Source organism: Athene noctua, chromosome 2, assembly GCF_965140245.1.
Source record: "Athene noctua chromosome 2, bAthNoc1.hap1.1, whole genome shotgun sequence".
NCBI classification, from domain to species: Eukaryota; Metazoa; Chordata; class Aves; order Strigiformes; family Strigidae; genus Athene; species Athene noctua.
In genome coordinates, this window is record NC_134038.1 from 130916952 (window position 1) to 130937900 (window position 20949).

The 20949-nt window shown below is 47.9% G+C and overlaps 1 protein-coding gene across 1 annotated transcript; it reads right to left on the bottom strand.

Annotated features, from left to right (window-relative positions):
* Nucleotides 1–379: 379 nt before the first annotated feature.
* DLX5 (distal-less homeobox 5) lies at nucleotides 380–2707 on the bottom strand. Its single transcript, XM_074898012.1, has 3 exons — nucleotides 2202–2707; nucleotides 920–1104; nucleotides 380–714 (listed from the first exon to the last, which is right to left on the bottom strand). The coding sequence occupies exons 1-3, from the start codon at nucleotides 2554–2556 to the stop codon at nucleotides 382–384; spliced, it is 873 nt and encodes a 290-aa protein (XP_074754113.1). The 5' UTR covers nucleotides 2557–2707; the 3' UTR covers nucleotides 380–381.
* Between the last annotated feature and the right edge of the window lie 18242 nt (nucleotides 2708–20949).

Below are 20949 nucleotides of genomic sequence, written 5' to 3' on the forward strand. Positions count from 1 at the left end.
GGGGTGATTTGGAAACGTTTGTCGTGGTCGAAATAGTTTTATTTTATTCAGAATATACAGTTTAATTCCTCTATCTACAATTATTTACAGGGTTAAAATAACATTGAAAAAAAGTCTCTGGAAAAGTTGAGGTCAAAGATTTCAAGGCACCATTGATAGTGTCCACAGCTGAGCCAAAAAATGTCCGTATTGTATAAAAAAGTGTTTCCTTTGAAATGCAATAAGTTACATGCACAAGCTTTACACATTTTAATCTTTTTGTTTGTTTCTTTTCCCTTTTAAAAATCCCCCATATGCATTCTTTTCGTTATTATTCCTTAACAGTAAAACACAGGAGTCCAAGGAACAACCAAAAAAAAAAAAAAAAAAAAGGGTCAGACTCTAATAAATTGTCCCAGATGCCAGCGCTAACGGGTGCTGTAGGGAGCCGTGGGGTTGGAGGTGGGAGTTGATGGAGTTGGCAGCGGGGTACCAGGAAGCGGAGCTCTCCAGGTAGCTGGATGCGGGGGACGGGTTGGAGTTTGGAGGGTGAGCGTGTGCGTGGGCATGGTGGCTGAGGGAGCGGGACGAGCCCTGAGGTTCCCAAACCGCAGGCGACTGTGGAGAGTTGCAGGCCATGGGGTCGCTGGAGCTGGGGCTGTGCTCTGGGGGCATCTCCCCGTTCTTCATGATCTTCTTGATCTTGGATCTTTTATTCTGAAACCAAATTTTCACCTGGGAGGGGGGCGGGAGGAGAGGAGCGGGCAGGAAAGAGGGAGGGGGAGGGAAACCGACACCGTTAATACCCGCCTGGGCAAGCCGGCGCTCCGCCGTGCCAGGGCCCCGCTCCCCGCCGCCCTCCCGCCCCTCCGCGGGGCTCGATCCGGCCCTTCCCGCGGGGGCCGAGCCGGGCCAGGCCGAGCCGAGCCGAGCGCGGTACCTGTGTCTGCGTGAGCCCCAGGGAGGCGGCCAGCTCGGCCCGCTCGGGCAGGGCGAGGTACTGGGTCTTCTGAAACCTCCTCTGCAACGCCGCCAGCTGAAAGCTGGAATAAATAGTCCGGGGTTTGCGCACTTTCTTTGGTTTGCCGTTCACCATCCTCACCTCGGGCTCCGCCACCTCCTTCTCTGCACGGGCGCAAGAGCGGGAGAGAGACACAGACGCAGACGTTAAGGCGCGGGTCACGGCTCCGCTCCGCGCCGCACCGCGCAGCCTGCGCCGTCGCCGGCATCCCGCCTGCGCCCCGGGCCGGGCAGCGGCGCCGGCCCGACGGGCCCCCGCGGCTCCCCCCGGGGCTCCCCCGCGGCCCCGCACACCCTCCGCCGGCTCCCGCGGTGAGGTGGGAGGGGGGAGCCGCCGCTCCCCCCGCGGCCGGGCCTTGGACACCCCGGGCCCCCCGCGACGGCCCCGGGAGCCCTCCGCGGAGGGCGGCGGCGCCGGGCGCGCAGCGCTGCGCGGGCGGGAGCGCGGGGTAAGGATTCTTGGTGCCCTGCCGGGAAGGGGCCGGCCCAGAGCCGAGACCTACCCAGGGCTCCGGCCGCTTCCCCCGCCGCCGCCGGGTCCCCAAGCGCCGTCGCGGCCGCGCTCGTCCCGGCCAAGACCCGGCCGCTTGGCTCGGCCATGGGCTTGCTTTTTTTGTTTTTGTTTTTTCCCCTGTCCTCCCCCCTTTTTTTTTTTTTTTTTTTTTTTTTGCCTTCCACAAGAACTTCCAAAGAAGTCAACGGAAAGATCTAAAACCGCGGCGCTTTCTGGTAAAAAAACCCTCGCGGCTTCGCAGCCCCGCCACGGCTGGGCTCCCCCTCCCAGTCTCCTCCCCCGCCCCTCCAGCACAGGGGGAAGGAAACTTTCTTTGCCACCGCGAACCTGAGTTTGAGACACGCAACAAGCCTCTGCTATTTTCCCCCCTCTTCCTGCGGGGGGAAGGAGGAGGGCAGCCGTGGGGGCCCGGGACAGCTGACCGGCTGTTGCTTCTCTGAAGCATTAGTCCTAGGATTTCTGTTTTAGACGGTGCGGGCTGGTCAGAAAAACTAGACCAGCTGCCACTTCCCCCCCCCCCCCCCCCTTTCTTTAATTTTCCTTTTACTCCCCCCCCCTTTTAATTTTTTTTTTTTTTTTTACTTTCTCCCTGTGGTTTAGGGGAAGCTGCATCCCCGCGGCCCACGGAGCAGGGATCTCCCAGCCTCCCCACGGCCGCGGAAGCTCCCCGCACGCCCCCGGCTCTCACCTGGCTGGCTGGCGGAGCTCTGTACGCGGTTGTAAGCCCCGCTGTACTGGTGGTAGGGGCTGGCGTAGCTGTAGTCTGCATAGGCTTTGGCAGGATAGTTCCCAGCAGATCCGTTCATGCCGTGGTACTGATACTGGTAAGGGTTGAGCGCTTTGCCGTAGGAAGCCGAGGTAGGCGAGCAGTAGCCGTGCGGGGCTCCCCCCGCCGGGCTGTAGTAGTCGGAATCCGTAGCCGAGGACTCGGGTAAAGTGGGAGATTCCTGGGACGGGTGGTGCATGGCTGCGGCCGTCTGGAAAGGAGCCTGGAAGTCGCCGGATCTGATGTTGGGGACCCTTCTGTCAAATACTCCTGTCATAGCTCGGAGCCGGCGGCTGGCTGGGCTGGCTGCTGGGGCTGCTCGGCTCTAAGCAGACATGTCTGGGGGAGGAGGCTGCGGCGCTGTGTCTGTCTCCGGCAGACTGCTGGCTGGGGCGCAGCATAGGCTTGGTTAAATCCTTAATTGCGCTCTTACGCACAGCAGGGTGGATCGGGTTCCATTGGCCAGAGCAATCGGGAGCAGCGACACCCTAACTCGTCCAACTAGTTTAGCACAACAAAGCTTTGGCTTAAAAAAAAAAAAAAAAAAAAAGAGGGAAAAAAAAAAAGGGGGGGGGGGAAAAAAGTCCCATTCAAGCTCTTTTAAAGTGAATACCACCAGCAATCTTCGAGCCGGCGCGGCGCTACCGGGAGGTTTCCGGCTCCCGCCCCCCGCAGCCCGGTGCCCCGCACCGCCAGCCCGCAGCGCCCGGGGGGGGGGCGGCCGCCGCGCCGCTGGGCTCAGCCGGCCCGGCCGGTCCCCCGGGGCCGCCTCGGTGGCCCGGGAACAAGGCGCCGGGCGCTCCGCGTTCCCAGCGCGATTTCTGATCTGGCGGCGATAACCACGAGCGTCTCACGCGGGGTGTTTCGCTCGGACCGTCCTCCCTCTCCGGGGGACGCCGTCCGGCACCTCCCGTTCGGTGAAGTAAATCAACTTACCCCCCCACTCCACCTCAAGCCCCTGAATTTTAGTTACATCATTTCCTGCGCCGAAGACCCTAGCCCGGCCCGGAGCTAGGCGGGAGGCTCCCACCAGGACGCCCTGCCGTGGAGGGGTTGGGGGGGAGCTGCTGGGGGCACCACGCGGCCTAGGGGTACCCCCACCCCGCGGGTTTCGCGAAGGGCGACCCGTCTGTGGGACGATGCCCGCGGGCAGAGACCCCCGGCCCCCCTCCAGGTGCGGCCGTGGCCGCTCGGCCCCACGCGTGGCCGCTCCTCACCGCCCCGTGGCGATGCTCACCACCTGGTCCGGGTCCGGGCCGGGGTCAGATGCCCGTCCCGAGGGGAGCTCAGGTCACCCTCCCGCGTGGGCAGGACCACTGGGAGGCCGCCGCGGGGCTTCTCTGCTTGGAGGTCGTCGCAAGAGCCCACTTCCCAGTTGACAGCCCCCCAAAAGTGGCTGGAGCTCTGCGGGGGTGCCCCCTCCGCAGCACCCCGACCAGCGGCACCCTCCTTTGCCGGCACCGGGTTTTCCGCGCCCGTCCGCCCGCCCAGGTCCCGGGCGGCGGGCTCTGCGGCCGGGCCGGAGCGAGCCACGGGCTGGCGATGCCCGTCCCTGGTGATTTTACAGCAGCGTTGCAAAAAAAGAGATCAGATTTTACTAGACACTAAGGAAAACAAATAAAAGGCTGTTTTCAGTGACCTGGAGTTGTAGATTTTTCTGAAGTTGTTTACTCTCCAGATTTAGCCTGTTTGCTCACCGAAGATCTCCCAGCCAGCTGGGTAACACTTGTAACACAACCATGCATGTTGTACTTGAGCTTATTGTTTGCTTTGGAAATGTCCACAGCTCATATAAAATCACATTAAACAAATCCCTAAGCATTTCATTATACGAATCACTTACTTAAATCCATTGAAAATCTATCTCTCTCTCTCTCCTCCCCCCCCCCCCCCTTTATTTTTTTTCTAAAGAGAGGAACCGGAGAGGGGTATATGTTTACGACTTGGGGAGGGGGGAAGTAAGTTTATTAAGGCTCCCAATTTGCATCCAGTTGGAAGAGACGATAGAGATTTTAAACAGACGAAGAGGGGAGAGGGTGTTGGTGGTGGTGAGAAGCCCATTTGTGTCATAAATTCCAGGGCACTTCAACACGTCCGGGCAGGAAGGTGCCGTTTGAAGGGAGAAAACCGGCGGGGACCGGGGCGCTGGGATCGCACCCGGTCCCGGCAGCGTCCGGAGCCGCGGCGGGTCCCGGCCGAGCCGTCCTGACACGCCGCTTTTGCCCCTCACCGGGGAAATCTTGAGGGATTTCCTGCAGCAGAGAAAGTTTGCTAGTGTTTTATTCAGAGGGAAGGCGGAGGGGAGGGGTGGGAGGAAGTTTCGATATTAAGAGAAAAAAAAAAAAAGACAGAAATCCACCAGATACAACCGCAAAACCCCCAAGCTGATTTTTTTTTTTCTTTCTTTTTGAAGGCGTCCGCAGCCGTTGCAGTCCGAGCGAGGATTACCGAGCTGAGGACATACAAATCCGCCTGTTGGCGGGTTTCCTGCCCCCCGTCCTCCCCAGCCCGAACCCGATTTTCTTGACTTTCTGCTGTTTTTTTCCCCCAGCGGTTTTTATTTAACACATCCGGCGGGGAGCGAGCCTTTCAGAGGGAGCCGGAGTCTGTTTTCTATTGCACAATATGCTCATTGTTTACCGGCACATGCCCGCCGCGCCGCCCCAGCGGCCGCCCGGGGCCCCCGCGGCCCTTTCGGGCCCCGGCCCCGCTAGCCCGCGGGGCGGGGGGCGGCGGGGGGGTGCCGGGGGGGGGTTGTCCCGCCGCCGCGGCCGGTCCCGGGGCGCGGGGGCGCCGCGGCCACGTCGGAGGCCCGGCGGCCGTGCCCGTGACAAGAGCGCCACGGTGTGGGCGCACGGGCGCAGCGCCGCCGCGCTACCTGCGCGCTCCCCGCCCCCCCGGCCCCGCCGCCGCCGCCGCCCCCGCCGGGCCCAGACTGAGCGGCGGCGGCGGCCGCGGAGCCGGGCGGCCCCGCCAGCGCTGTGTCCCCGCAGGGCACGGGCACCGGGGCGCGGGAGCCGCCGCCGGACAACGCGGCGATTGTTCCCGGCCGGCCGCGGCGGGGAGCTGCCGCGGAGGCAGCGCGGGGGGCCCCCGGCCGAGCCCCGCGGCGGGACGGGGCGCGGTGTCCTGGCCGGTGCCCGCCGGCCGGCCCGGCCCGGCCGTGGCTGGGGAGCGGCCCGGCCGTGGCTGGGGAGCAGCCCGGCGGCCGGAGCCCCCGCGGAAGGTCCGTCCGGAGGGCGGGGGGTGCGGGGGTCCCGCCGTCCTCCCTCGCTCGGCAGCGCTTTGTTTCCAGCCAACGAGCGAAGGATTTCGGACGAAGCCTCTCAGACTTTTGGATGAAATCTTGCAATTGTTCAGAGAAAAAAATCTTTCACTTTCTGCATAAAGTATTCGCGTTTGGGCACCGAGTTTTTGCTGGAAACTTTATTTCCATGGAAATTGCTGGCAAAGAATGAAAGGAATTTTTTTTCTCCTTCTTTAAAACAAACCCCAAACAGCCCTACACAGTGGAAACATGGTTTAACTCTTGTTTTACAGCATCAGAAAATGGTGATTTCCAAACAACTTCAGCAGCTGAGGGCTTTCCTGGCGCTCCAGTGCATCGTTTTAGGCTTGGGACTTGTTTGCCTAGGGGACTATTTCCAGAATGGGGAGGCAAAGGGATTGAAAATCCTTGTTATTTTCACCTAAGGCTGGGCAAAAAAAATTTACATCCGCTTCAAAGTAAAAATTTTCTCATGTTTAGTATGGGCAAAAGCTAGCAGGAATCCAGTGGAGAGGGCTAGCAAACTACCCAGAAGGATGCTCACAGGGCAGTGATAAAAGAGGAAAATTCAGGGGAAAAAAACACATTTGGGAGCAGGGGAGGAGAAATAAACCCAACAGAAAACCCAGGGAAAGAGTCTATGACTTCTTTTCTCAGATTTCAGGAGCTTTCCTCAGAGCCTCTGGCTATGGGCACAGATGGTTCAGGGAGAGGAAAATGGGAAGTTCTCCACCTAGGCATGACATGCTCTGCTTTGGAGAACACGTCCTTCCAAAAGAAAAGGAGGTTTTTGTGCTCCTGTGAAGGTCACCATTTGTGTTGATGGAAGGATGCACGTGTGACCTTGGGCTCGAAGCCTGTCTGGTCTCTCAAGCACTGGAGTAGGTGGTGTTTTTGCCTTCCATCCTGAAGCATTTACTAAGCTCCAGTTGTCTCCCACCCCTGGAACAGCCTTTTCTCTTCCAGTTGCTAGCGCATGCCCTGGAAACTCCAGGCCTCTAGTTAACAAAACGAACCTGTCACTTCAGCGTTTCCACAACTGATGGACTCACTGCCGGCGTTGGCTGCAGTCTGGGCTTTGCTGGCCTCGCTCGTTCGGCCTGTAAATTGCACTGCGCATAAAACCCATGACGTACAATGTTAAGAATTAGAATTTGCTTTTTAGGGCAAATTGTGGCTGTCTTTTTTACTCGCCAAGAAGCTGACATGAGAAGCTTACCCTTGCACCTATTTCCCCCCGGCTGTGCTGATATGACTGAAGGGAGGAGCCAGGGATCCTTGTTAGCATCAGCTGTAGCAGACTGAGCTGAATGTGCAGGACAAGATGATGTTAAGAGATTCGTGGAGATGCAAAACCCCTGCCTGCAGCCCCCCCTTCCCTCCTTTCTCAGGGTGTGCCTGCCAGGCTCACTGAGGGGTTGCTTAGCTGTTTCTTGATGTACAACAACCTTCCCAAGGCAGGGCATTGCCTGGCAGTCACAGTCCAGCCATGGCCTGCCCCTCCAGAATGGGAAATACTCAATGAACTCACCCATTCCCTTCCCTTTTGAAGCTCTGTCCACATGACCTCATGGGGCAAATGGGAGCTCCTGTTGTTCTTCGATTCAAGGGCTCAACATGGACGTGACCCATCTTTATAAACAAGGAGATCTACTCTGGGCTGGGCAGGATGTTTCAGGAAAAGCCCGTCCCAGTCTTTTTTCCCATTTTCAGCCCATGTACTTCCATCATGGTGTAACACTGGCCTCTTTTTGAGGCCATGGAGACCAGCAGAGAAACATCATCAGAAAACCCAACTTCTCCCAAATGAGTTGTTCTTCTACCTGCCCACTCCCCAGGTAGCTGGATGTCGTTATTCCAGGAGCTGTAGGTACTTCTACTCATGCGAGGCCCAGGGGTTTCCAAGAAAGGCAAAATACAAACCAGATGGAGCTGTCTTCAGATCTTCAGCTTGGGTCAGCAGTGAGAGCTGCAGTAGCGTGGCTCCCTGCGCAGTTGCCTGAGGTTTCCATAACAGATGTTTGAGGATGGATCTGGAGCCACATGAGCAAAACTGCTGCTGGAGGTACTGCTCTGACATAAAGCATAAGGCAGCACTGCTGGAGAGCTAGATGTAAAAGCTCTCTTTGCCAGAAACACTCCCTAGAAGATATTTGTGCCAGCTGCCCTTGCTGCCCAACTGCGGTGGCATGGGCAGGGTGCTGCAGAGGTCTGGCATGGCAGTCGGAGTGATGGTGGCAGTGGTACGCTGGGAAGGGCCTGCGACCAAGAACAGAGGAGGAAAGAACCTCGGCCGTGGTGGCAGGAGGGAACGACTTCAGGAAATTCAGCGTCCTGGATGAGTGGGCAGCTGGGCTGGATGACTGTAATGATCTTTTCAGGCCTTAAAATTTATTACTGTAGCTTTTAGCTCTGAGTAGCCAAAGGCAGTTGCTCCTCAAGGAATAGGTTGATTCATCTCCAGTACGGCCATTTGCTCTGCTTATTCTCTTGCGCCTGTCACATCTCCTTCAGCCGTAACTCACTTCTCAGCCTCTCAGATAGGAGCAGGGTCGCTGCCTCTCTGCGGGACTTCAGATGTGAGATAAATCCCTTTGCATCCCAATGCAGCAGGAATGCTTTCCCAGATCTCTGACATCCCTGTTAAAAGATGACCAGACAAAGAATTTAGGGCGTAGCTCTTCAGGCCCTTTGGTGTGTTTTCAGCAGAGCAGGGCAGGGCAGGGCAGGGCTGCTGGCCGAGGGGCTCCGGGAAGCCCCTCATGCAATGCTGTATGCGGATTTTTCCCCTACGAGCCTCAGGAATTAAGCTTGCAATTTTCATTTTGCCCTTTTAATAATGATCTAATATGTTGTTATCCTACAGAGGTCAGTCAAACTTTTATAATTGAGACCTTGAAGGATTTGAAGATGATGGCAGCCTTAGGAAAAAATCTCAGAAACTCTTGTTTAGCTAATGCTAAGTTTAGTGCAAGGTTAGCATGCCTGTGCAATCAGCTCGAACCAGGCAGCATTAAACCATACAAATCGATGCTGAAATAAACCGCAACAATTAGGCTGCTGGAGCAGCAAATACGAGAAGTGACATTGAACAAGGGGCCAGGACACCTTGGAGGTTAAAAATCAAAATAGCAAAAGCACATCCCTTGTCATACAGTTCTGTCCTTATTACTTATGTTACATGGTCTGTCAGGCCTTGCCTGTTAAGTCTGTCAATATGTACTCTCTGACAGTATATATGCTAGCCAGCAGTAGATAATATCTTTAAAATGACTCAGTAACTTACATCTGTCATAAAACCCACTTCATGTTCACTTCCTCAGTTATAGCTTAACCTTATTATTATTTTTTAAATGAATATGTGGCTGCAATCCCAGGTCTATATTATTTTATTTAATCTTCTGCCTTAGCTTTTATGTCCTTCATTAAAACGTATGCTGCCATAACCCAGACTTGGTCTTCTAAAAGTTTCCTACGCAGCACAGGGGAACCTTCTCTTCCTTCATCTGTCGCAGTCCAGCCTGCAGCTGCGAGCAGCCCTGCAGGGAAGCTGGATGTCACTGGCTGCGTTGTCAGTGCTGTCTCTTCAAGGGGCTCTGTAAGGTCACCATCATATTCATAAGCATAGAGGAAAAGACTTTTCTTCTTTTTATGGTCTTCATGTTTGAATTACATCTTTGTCCTTGAAAGAGGCCCTGCTGCAAGAAGCATCAAGATGCTCTGCTTTAAGATTCATTTTACATTCCTGTGAAGATCTTCATTTATTGGAAAAATGGAGGTTATTTTCTTCTTCAGCTCAGATTTCTTCATCACAATGTTCTCTAGTCAGTGACTGAAAAATAGCTCTTGGGGCTGTATCATTTGTGCTTCTGTGAGCCTGCTTGTTCTTTTATTATTAGGAAAATGCCTTGGTTTGGGAATGAGAAATGAGGTGTTTTTCTTAAGAGACTTCGAGGCAGGCACGTATTTTGAGGTGAAGTACCACCTGGGTGAATACCTACAGAAGGAAAAGAACTTTCATTAAAGATATTTAGCTGAAAATACATTTGGATCAGAAATAAGACGTTTTATCTTTTTTTCTTCTTTCAGAAATGGTAAATTAACCTTTGGAAAAAACCCCAAAGTGTTGTGGTGGCTTCTGCATGAGTTGCACTTTTTCATGAAGGTGCCTCGATTTTCAAGTGAGACCTTTGGATCAAGAAGAGGATGAACGAATGATGCAGACATGGCCAAATTGGGTTTCACGGCTTGTGCTGTTCGAGAAGTCAGAGCAAATGATTGCTGTAGTCCCTTCTGGCCTTAAAATGGGTGTATTTTCAGTAATCTTTTTGCCAGTTTTACAAAAAATCCACTTTTTTTCTCGTGTGCTGTCAAATAAAGTCCTCATGTTTAATGTGCCATCACCCTGATTTCAGAATCCCTCTTTCTTAGAAATGGTGGGTGCATGACAATGTCTGGATTTGGGCTTGGAACTTTTCATCACTTGAAGGACCGGCAGTTAACCAGTCTTTAAAACAAGATGTCCATGTCTGCCCCTTCCTTTTCCCTGATCTCCATGGGGAACCCACCTGATACAAAGCACCAGCATGATCCAGATCCTGCTAAAAACCAATAGAAAGGGTCCCCGTTAGCTTCAGTAGGGGTAGACAGATGTTTTGTGTGCCCGCACTCCCTCTCCTGCTTCAATACTTGGAACCACAGAGCTGTAGTTTCTGCCTTAGCCTATCCATCTTGGTACCCATTCTTGAGAGGGTCTCACCTGCCCTCTTTCTTCCCCATCCCACTTTGCTGGAGGATTCTGCTGTGATGAATTGAACATGAAATCTTTTCTTCCTCTGGCACTCGTTACTGATTTTAGGCAGATCAGAAATCCTTGTCACTCTCGTTGCTCTTTGCCTCAACATATTTACAGTCTGGAGAAGGTATGAGGTGGACTGGAGAGCAGAGAAAGCCATTGCCACGAAGTCTGTCCTTGGCCTTTTTGCTGTGTTATACAAGAGATGACAATTATCCTCTGTGGCTTTGGAAAAGAAGCTAGATAAAATGCAGAGATTATGAAGGGAGGCAGTCATATTACAACAATTCTGGGCAGCGAAATAATAGTTGTAGATGGAGTGAAAGGATGGTACAGTGCGATCCAAAGGCGTGTTGGTGCCAGTGCAAGTCTTTCCAGCTACAGTCAAAAGAACTTTATGCAGCCCTTTGTGTGCTTACACATTGTGATATAAAAGACGAAATCTTCCATAGACCGAAGTGGCCAGGGCGTTGTTAGTGTTACTTTACAAAGGATTCCAGGGGAGATGGCGTTGGGTGTTTGTGGGCAGGGTTTGGACTGAGGATCTCTATCAGAGTCTGGTTCTTCTCTTGGTGAAATAATAGTTGTTTGAGAACGGTTGCAGTTCAAATGGAGCTGAGCTCCTTATTGAGGGATTCACATTTAATCTTTTCCCGCTAGGACTTCAGAAAGTAATAGAGTGTTAAAAAAAAAGCGACAATCACATATTTCTGCACATTTTGTTTTTATAATTGTAATATTATAGTGCTGTTTACTCAACCAATATAAGCCCAGTGCTCTTGGCAAATACTCACAATGTGTGTGCTCCGAATTTATTCTTTGCAAAGCAGACTTCACACACCACGGATGAAAACGCTTCAGCCTAGTTTAAATAGGAAATAAAAGGGATTGCATTACTCTATTTCTTTGCAAGCTGAAAAAATAAATAAAAGGCATTGTCCTCTTTCAGAGTTCAGATTTCATTTTCTTCAAATGAAGTTGCGGTAGTTTTACAAAACCTCTATTCTTTTTTCTTTTTTTCACAGATCTGCAAATTGCCTATCTTTAAAGTGTTTTCACAGAGTCAAAAAGAGAACAATAGAAACACAAATCTTCAAGCCAAAAGTTCCAAGCTGGCATGAATAATGACAAGAACAAGATTTGAACACTTCTTAATGCCAGTGTCACCACGAGATTACTTTTAAATTCTTTTTCTCTGAAATTCTGTGTTTTATTTATCAGGGCAAAACAGAGTGTAAAGCAAAAAAGACATTTCTGAAGATTTCTTGGACTGTTTAAAGCTGTATCTGAAGACATATAGACTATAATAGAAACACATAGACCAAATTATTACTGTGTTTTACATTTTGGCATTTTTGCAAACTTCCATAATTATGTCATTTTAGTACATTAAAACAAACAGCAAGGAAATAGAAAATACTTCTTCCACAGCTGTGTTTACTACCTTAAATGTGTTTTTTTCTCAACCAGGCAACCAGTCTGAGATAAGAGGTTTCCCTGCTGTGTAACACAGCATAATCAGAAGCGCACGCAGCACCCACCTGGAGTATTCCAACATACAAGAGTAGTGGAAAATTAAAGCAGTAGAATGGAAAAGTCAATAGCTTTTTCCAGTGAGACACATTTGACATAGTAATAGACTTACTTTTTAAATATATGAATGTACAGAAGATCTTGGAGAGTTTCTTTGAGTGAAAATCCTGTTCATACAGGGAAAAAAAAGAATATGCAACCCCCCTCGAAGAAAAAAAAATTAATTGAAAGGCTTTAAAACATATCCCCATTTTACTATAATGTGAAACATGATTTTCCACTTTCTTTGCTACTTTGGGGAGCGTATTTTACACAAATGGAAGCCTAATGAGCTAGTCCTAGTCAAATGGAAATATTTCGTCAAAATTGCAAACATCCAAAGAATCTTATTTAGTTGAAATCAGCAGCATCTTCAGAGGTCTCTTGAGGAGTTTTAATCTGCTTGAATATCTATTTAGAAATAAAATTGATTTTTTTCTTATCACTATTTCTATAGCAGAAATAAGTTGAAAAATCATTGCAGAAAAATATCTTTCCCTTGAAATTAGCAATATTGCTTTTCAGTTTTCAGACATTGCTGATATGAGGTAACCTGGACTTTTCAAAAAGTCCAGGCATTTTAGGTAGGATTTTATTTCACTGGAAAGCCTGATGGGTATTTCAAAAACTTATTTTGAATGATCACTCAATAATTATTCTGAATGTTGTAGAAATCAAAAATTCTAACAAATTTTTCAGGTCATGCAAAACATGCATTTTTCTTGACCTGAAATTAAATATTTTATTTCAGCTTCAAGTGTTTCTTTAAGGTCTTTGGTTCTGTATAAAGGAAGTGAAAGAAATTTGTAATCACAGAATGAAAATGTGTTGTGAACCACCAGCATGGACTTTTTAGACTTCCATACTATTTTTTCTTTTTTTCAGTATGGACAGTTGAAGACAAAAACCTTTCAAATCCAGTCATGGAATGTTTTCGAGTAACTAAATTTACAGTTTTTGTTAAAAAGTTTTGGCTGAAAAAAGTAATCGGAACTTTGTTGTTTAAATCTAGTGCTGGCAAATGTAGCGTAAGCCCCGACAGCAGATAGGCACTTAGAAAAATTCTTCTCATCAGCTGAGTTTTAGGCAACTGCTTTTGCCTTGTTTGAAGGTTCTACCCATGAACATTGGACACAATCTTGTCAGTTAGCTTCATTAACATGGTCTTTGCAGCTTGCCTTATTTTAGCCACTTAAAACCCAAGTCTCAAGTCTAGGCCAGCACCCTCAGCTTCCACTGCTGAGGTTGAGAACCGTGGATGTGTCTCTAGAAGGGATCACTGTCTTCTAGGAGAGACATCATGAGACAGCTGTGTCATGACATACTTGATCTATTGCTTCGAGAAAGAATACCATTAAACTCAAGTATTTAGGATACTTGTGGATGCTAATATAAGCACTGCAAGCTGTATTAATTTGACCCGCCAGGAGCCCTTTCAAGACCATCGACAATACAGGCTGAGTACTGAGCACTGTAACTGCATGTAATCCAGGAGATTCACCAAGAACCAGGAGATAAAGGCAGTTTTGCTCCATGTGTGCATATGCCACAAGTTTAATGTTTGACTCTTCAAACTCGTAAGTAACCAGGTATCTTCTGGCATGGCTGCCACTCCAAGCACTATGGACAAGTGTTCAAACACAGGGACAAGTGTAGCATGGTCCCAGGAGAAGCTGAGGTCAGAGTGCTCCAAACAGAAGTGATACCACTCCTTCTTAATAATGAAGATAACTAAGTCTCAGACATCATAGTAAAGGTCATGGCAAATTCATTACCATCAGCAAAACAAGTTAAAAGTGTTTTGGAGTCAGGCTGCTCCCATTGGTGCCGGAGGAGGTTTACCATGGGCTTCCCCAGAAGCAAAGTCAGGTCAGCACTGAGTCTTTGCGAATTCTTAGCTTACTGTGATATGTGCTAGCTTAGTCATGGAACGGGGCAGGGATAGGAGACACCAGCTGAAGTTTTGTGTCTGTGTTGCAGCAGATGAGGCTGGGTGCTTGCCCTTGCAGAATGCCATTTCACCCTTTGCTATGTCTTCTGCCACACCTGGCTTTAAGGAGGACTTCAGAAGTATTTAGAAATAGTTTTGGTTATGAGATAGCTTAGCAAGGCCTATGACACAGACTTAATAAGGTAAACGCAAAATATTTAGGAAGCTTGGGAGGTTTGTGTTTTACTCAGCAGTGCTAGCCAGTTCACCTCCCTGCTGGGTTGGCCCTGGCCAGCAGCTAAGCACCCCCATTGTCACTCAGTCATTCCTCCCACCCAGTGGGACAGTGGGAGAAATAGGAAGAGCAAAAGCAAGAAAACTCCTGGATCGAGATAAAGGTTGTTTAATGGGTGAAGGAAAGAGCTAAAACCAGCAAGCAAAGCAAAGTCAACCACTCACCATCTCCCACAGGCAGATTGTTGCCCAGCCAGTTGCTGAACATAGGCCACACTGAAGTCAGGTGCCCACCCCTCCTTCTTCTTCTGCCTCAAGTTTTGTTTCTGAGCATGATGTTCCATGGTAGGGAGGTGAACAGCTGCAAAATATAGATCTTTCCTCAAAGAGTGTGGGAATTTTTAGGCACTTGTGACCACTACAAAGTAGAAAAAGAGATACAGAGATAGATTTGTCCTACCTGTGCTGTCTAAAGAGTCCTTTCTTCAGGATAGCATTACAGACATGGGGATGTGAGTTTCCTTATGGAGGATAATTGTGTGAGAAGTGTTTTGTTTTTCCTCCTCTCAGAAGAGAAATGGCTGTTTATTTAAGCAAAATATGCAATGAACCTTCCTATTCCATTTCAGAAGAAACCTGGAGTTGCGACTACTTAAAAATAATTTTCTGCAACAAAACCCACCGTTCTGCTCACAGAGATATTTATAGATGAAATTAGCACTACTTCTTGATAAATCTGTTGGATTAAAAAGTGATGTGGCTGGCAAACGCAGTTTCCCCTTTAAGCTGTTTGAACATTTCTGTCATAACAAACATGGTCCCCAAATTGTGGCACCCTTTCCTCTCACAAATTTTTGAGTGGTGCTGGAACTCACTCTGATATGATTCCCTTTCATTTCTGACACCATTATGTCATTTTATGGATTTGTGCTGACAGCATTTCATTTCGACATCATAATAGCATCTCAACTGGCTTTCCACACTGAGGACACCAAGAGAGTTTTGTGATGATACTATGCTAAGAACAGTTAGATTGCAAAATAACCCTGCTGAAGAGTAATTATTATGCATGAACATGATCAAGTTTTCTTGCTTAAATTTTCAGCTGTTGCAAAGTTTGATATTTTATTTCTTTTAAAAATGGTCAAGAGATTCAAGGTATAGGTAGATCTACCCTGAGGCTGGAGGATGCAGAATCTGATGGGTGCACAGCCTGCTGTTACAGCTGGCAAAGGTGGGCACAAGCACTCACCAGGAGTCAGGAGTCAGTCCATCATCTTCAGCTCCTTGGAAGTCAAGTGCCTGAGCTGGACAGTGAGGGGCCCAGGTACCTCAACATCTGTCACAGGCAGCAGAAGGAACCAAAGGGGTTTTGACCCATCAGAGTTAGGCCCATCTCTTAAGACGTGATGAGATTTTATTGGGACATGGTGGTCCCAACTGCAGAGGGAGACTGGAGAAGTGAATTAACCTTGCTGCCTAGCTTTTAAACAGTAAGTTAGGAGAGTCTAGTTCCATCCAAAAGGATAAAGAAAGGCAACTGGAGAAAAATACCGTAGTATAAAACCAAACCAAAACTCCCAACCCCCCAGCACATCTCTTTTTATGCCTCTCAGTGCTATGTCTTATAGATTCATGGCTGTGCAAGCCAGGGTGTGTATTGAGTGACCTGCCTCTGTGCTGTGCAGAGGAATCCCAGGTGGCAAGGCTCAGCCAGGGGCCTGTCTGAGGTCTCTCTGATGAGGGGGAACTGATCCCACTGGAGATGCTCTTGTAGTGACATCCACGCAAGCCAGCACTGCAGTCACCCCAGGATCACACATCTCCCTGGCCGTGGTGGAGGGTGGATCGGGTTCCCTGAACCCTGCTGCAAAATCTCCGCCTGCACCTGACTGTTGCCATGCTCAGATCTGCTCTAAGCAAGGAAAGATACTCAAAGTCATGCACAATTACATTAAAAATTAAAGAATATTAAGGTAGTGGCAGCTCAAATACAGCAAACCTTGGATTTATCAAAATGTACAATATTCAGAAACTCTTCATTTGTCTCCCTTATGGAAATGTGTTCTAACACAGGCTCTAATTACGTCATCAACCACTATTTTTTTCTTAATTGGAACATTTGTGTTGGCAAGGATATCCAAGACATGCTTAGGAAGTGAGCTAGGTCAGTATTTTTACTGTCATTTTTAAATTAGCGATTCTCTCCCTTAGCTACTGCATTTGGTACAACAAGTAGAGTCAGTCATTTCTTCATGATCTTTTGCAGGTGTGGGAATTTTCTCGTGTCTGTAGTATGTAAGTGCCTTACTAACCTTGATAACATTTTTCCTCAGGTGAAACAAGATAATGAATAGCATTACCTCCCCTGTTTGAGATGGAAAAATGAGACAGAGGAGACTTGTTGGAGTCCAGATTAAAGTCAGCTCCTTGGGCTCCCACATCCATCCCACCAGTGTACACGCACTATCTCCACCTGTGTGTGGATGTCCTCAGGCAGATAGAAAAACAGGGCTCTATTCTCCTTTACATTTTGTGTATGTTTGACAGCGTCACGCTGTAATGAAAATAGTGTGTACCTGAAAGTAGAAAAGTTTCTGAGGTACTTCGAGTCAGTTAAATGTGCCAGCAAGACCTGGCTGCATGGAACAGGGAGCAGGAATGAGAGGAATCAGATGGGGAAGCACTGAGATGGGATTACAGCATTTCGAGACAGTGGCTGCATGTTTCTTTTTTATATTTATGGCTCAGCTGATGTAGATCAAAAAAGTTACCCGAGGGCAATTTAAAATTATCTTATTCCAATGAGAAATCCCATGTAAATGTGAGAGTGTGGAAGCATAGCACTGAGAGCTCAGCAGCCCAAGCCCAGCCTCAGTTGGGAAGTGCAGAGTTTCCTTTGCATCCGCGGGAGAGTGAGCAGCAGTAGGATGTATGACGTGAGTGTAGAGTTGTGCATGGGAAACGGGTATGTCACCTGTAGCCAGACTCATTAATAGTGTTAGGCTTATATTTTGTCATGCGATTATTTTTTTATAAGGGATGACATTGAAATACTGTTAAAGACAAGTTCTGCACTGTGGATGGCTCCTGTATTTGCAAGTGAGTTAATCTGTAAAACAGCAGGTGCTGTTGCTGTGATCCTTAAACATGTCCCATGCATTTTACAGCCCAGAGGAGACTGCTGTACTACCTATGGGCCCCCACTGGGCATCCTTCTGCTCATCCAGTGGAAAGGTTTGGTGGTCTAGACAGCCAACGAGGTCTTCAGTTACAGGGTCTCTCTGCAGGCCACAGGTTCAGCACATGTCTCATATCTGAACTTGGAAACAGCCACAGCTGCGGATGCTCCACCCCTGGAAACGTTCACTGTCAGGTTGGACAAGGCTTTGAGCAATTTGATATAGTGAAAAGTGTCCCTGCCAATAGCAGGAGTTGGAAGTGATGATCTTTAAACATCCCTTCCAACACAAACCGTTCTGTGATTCCTCCCCGTGCAAAAGTGTCCCAGACCAGAAGGGGCTTTGGTGTTCCTGTAAGCAGGCAAGAGGATGAGTCACTCCTCGTAGCTCCCATAGGCGTTGCAAGAGATGTCATTCATCACAGCATCATCTCAGGTTATTCCTGAGTGAGTTAAGCTTGAGCAGAGAGAGACTCATGAGATGGAGCTTGTCCTTTCAAATCCAAGCCTGCGCCTTTCAGCTGCCTCACCCCAACACAGATGTGCTGTGCCCAGCCTCCAGAAAACCTGATTCATGGCTTCATCCACAGCCCATTGCCAGCAAGCAAAAGATTTCCATTGACTTCACTCAGTTTTGTGGCTGGCCCCTGGGACTCAAAACACATTGCAAAAGGCTAGTTCTCTGCTGAATCTGTCAAGGGTCTCCTGTGTTGTTAGAGCCAGCGGAGCCTTGCTGGTTGCTTCCAGCGGGGGATTTGGCCCTACAAGATTTCTGGCGCGGATGTCGCAAGCTGACTTCACCCTCCGTTCATCTTGTGCTGCTTCTTTAGCTTGGGAAATGAGCTGTAATTGAGAATGTAGCTTTTTAGATATCAAAGCCCGTTTACATTCATTAAGTTTATGAAACGATGGTTAAAAATAAAACCTAAAATGATGTCTCTTGAGTTTCTGCTGATAAAAAATATGTCAGACTTTCTGGAAAACCTTACCTCTGGGATGATTGCCAAGTGCTTGCTTCTCTATTGCTACCATATTTTGACCTCAAATGGAACTTTCTAATTACATCACAAATATTATTATATCATGCAAATTAGGAAGCCGTTACATAGTCCAGGATAAAATAGCTGAAAAATAACAGGCTGCAGCCACTTTTCATTACATTCTGAAGGTCTAAAAAGTTCTGAAGTATAAATCCTCAATTCTGCCTCCTTGAGTATTGAAGAGCAGATTACCTCACAGCAAAGCAAGCTGATTACTTAAAGAAGCTGGCTAATCCATGAGACATTATTTCTGTCCTCTTCTGTTGGCATCTTTTGTAATAGTTTATTAGCAATGATTTGTGTCCTGTTGAGTAAGCTTTGTTTGTATAACACCATTGGCACTATATTAGCTGAGACCAAGGGTATTCTGGCTAGTTAGTCACAGCTATCAAATGCTTGGAACTTAATTTTCACTCTTTTCTGGCTAAGCATCTTTCACAAATATTTTGCTGCAGGGTAGAAAAAGTCCTAAATAGTCAACAGCATTGTTTGCAGGACTGGATATGCATTTGCAGCCAGATGAATACGTTTGATGTGCTCTTGCGGTGGAAACACAATGACATCTACCGGCCAATGCAGATGGCTGTAGGAGTGTTTGCAGAAGGATTATACGCAGAAAACAGCATTTCGACTCTGTGAGGAAAGGGGTTGTCATCTTTCTGAGAGGCAGGATGATAAATCAGAACATCTGCAGATAAGTAATACAATGGAAACTGCAAAACAGAAAATATAAGGTATTTTACCACTTATGTACCACTTGTTAATTCTTAGTTGAAAAACAAACAAACGAGCAAGACACTGGCCAAATCCTCTGATGGTGCAAAGCTTCCCTATTGTTTTCAATTAGTGGCTGCCAGATGAAAAAAGGAGTTAAAGCAATTTACACTGGGTGTAACCAGCTGAAATCCACAAACAAGATCCAAAATGCACAAATGTGCCTCCTCTGCTCTTGAAAAAGAGATATATGTAAGCAGGGTTTTCTGATATCCTAGAATGATAGTCCTGATTTCTGCACTGCACTGCTATTAGTGCATTTTTCTCTTAACATGATGCAATCTCTCAGAGTTTTGTGCAGAAAATGATACCTAATCAACTCCAAATGCGTGGTGCTTCAGCAGCAAGGTATTTCTCTTGCAAATAGTGTTATTAAAAATAAATAAAGGAGGCAATCAAAACATGTCTGTTTCTGAAAATGTGAGTGCTAATGATAGCAAAGAGAATAAATTTCCTACCAGCTCACACTTCTTATGTTCAAAGTGTATCATTTTGAAATCCCTTGTCTTCCATCAGCTCTGCTCCTATAATTTTTAGTTCTGTTGCCTCAACAAGATGATGCAGTTCAGCAGAACATGCACCTCCAAAAATCGTTATAGTTGCTTTATAAAATGGGTAGGCTTTGCCAATTTCCTCAGTAAGTGGCACTGGGTTGGAAATGTTGCACAGCTACGGTATCAGTGTAGCATCCAGAAGAGGAATAGGCTGTGTTAAAATGAAACTTTGGCTTCTGTTCATGGAAATAAATCAATCCAGAGCTGAGGGATACAGCATGGACTAGATCTAGTCCAGGGTTGTACAGGCTTCTAAGTGGTGAGAAGAAAATCTAGGTTGTCCAAAAAGGGCCAATATTGTGCACAGAAGCAAGAGCAGCAACTACGAGCAATGTGTTGGCGTAAAGCTCTGCATGAAAGACGGTCACCCTAATCCATGGAGAATTGAGTACCATTGCACATTGATTTTAGTGGGAGTCAAGAATGTGTTCAAAGTAAAGCATCATCTTGTAGGCTCTGTTTATAACATAAGCGAGCAGTCTAAATCTTGGTAAAATTTTGTGTGTTACTCTCTCATTTAGGTTTCATCCCTTAGAAGGCAGAAGAGGGAATGTGAACAAAGGGGTAGGGGTTTGACCCTAATGTCACATCCCCACTGCTCAACAATGGGCTTTTCACAGTGCTGTTTGCACGGGAGAAAAGAGGGGGGGGGGTGTGTGTGGTAGGTGGGGGTGGGTAGAGGGAGTAGACAGAAGGACAAAAGACATAACACAGAAAAGAAAAAAACAGTAAGGTGTTACTAGTTCAGTCTGTGATTATACAGATCTAGAAATGGTCTTTCTTATAGCAATAAAACAGAAATCTGTGATAACAGTGATCTGACAGTCAAAATATTACAGAAAATTCTTACCAGACCACATACAGCAGATGTATTCTTCTGTGCATTGGATTTAGACATCTCCTGCAGGGGATGCAGGGATGTTAGCAGTGGGACAATTGTGGACTGGGTTTCCCTCCTCAAATAATTTCAGAGCATCAGAATTGGCATTTGATTCCTCACTGGCAGCATTCAGGATGCAGGACAAAAACAGGAATGTGTGTATCTGCAAAGCTGCTTGTTTGGATATGACATCCTGGGTTTTGGTTCTGAATGGCTATATTGTATGGAGAAAAAAAAAAATCAAGAGAAAGAAAATGTCTTCCATATTTTCTGATATGTGTAACTTCTTTAAATAGAGCTATTATGGGATGTGAACTTTCATGTTAAACAAGTGACACCTAATCATGAATAAAAAATAAATCAGATGCAGATTTCTGGGCTGCTGTCCTATGTTACCACACTATCTATGACTTCTGCAAGTAGTCATGTACACTAGCGATTT

What these genes read in the sequence shown, in the direction of transcription:
- DLX5 (XM_074898012.1), bottom strand. Translation starts at nt 2,556, where the DNA reads ATGACAGGAGTATTTGACAGAAGGGTCCCCAACATCAGATCCGGCGAC. An exon ending in GAGCTCCGCCAGCCAGCCAG is followed by an intron (nt 1,105 to 2,201) that starts GTGAGAGCCGGG and finishes GCGCCCGTGCAG; the next exon opens with AGAAGGAGGTGGCGGAGCCC. An exon ending in TGGGGCTCACGCAGACACAG is followed by an intron (nt 715 to 919) that starts GTACCGCGCTCG and finishes CCCCCCTCCCAG; the next exon opens with GTGAAAATTTGGTTTCAGAA.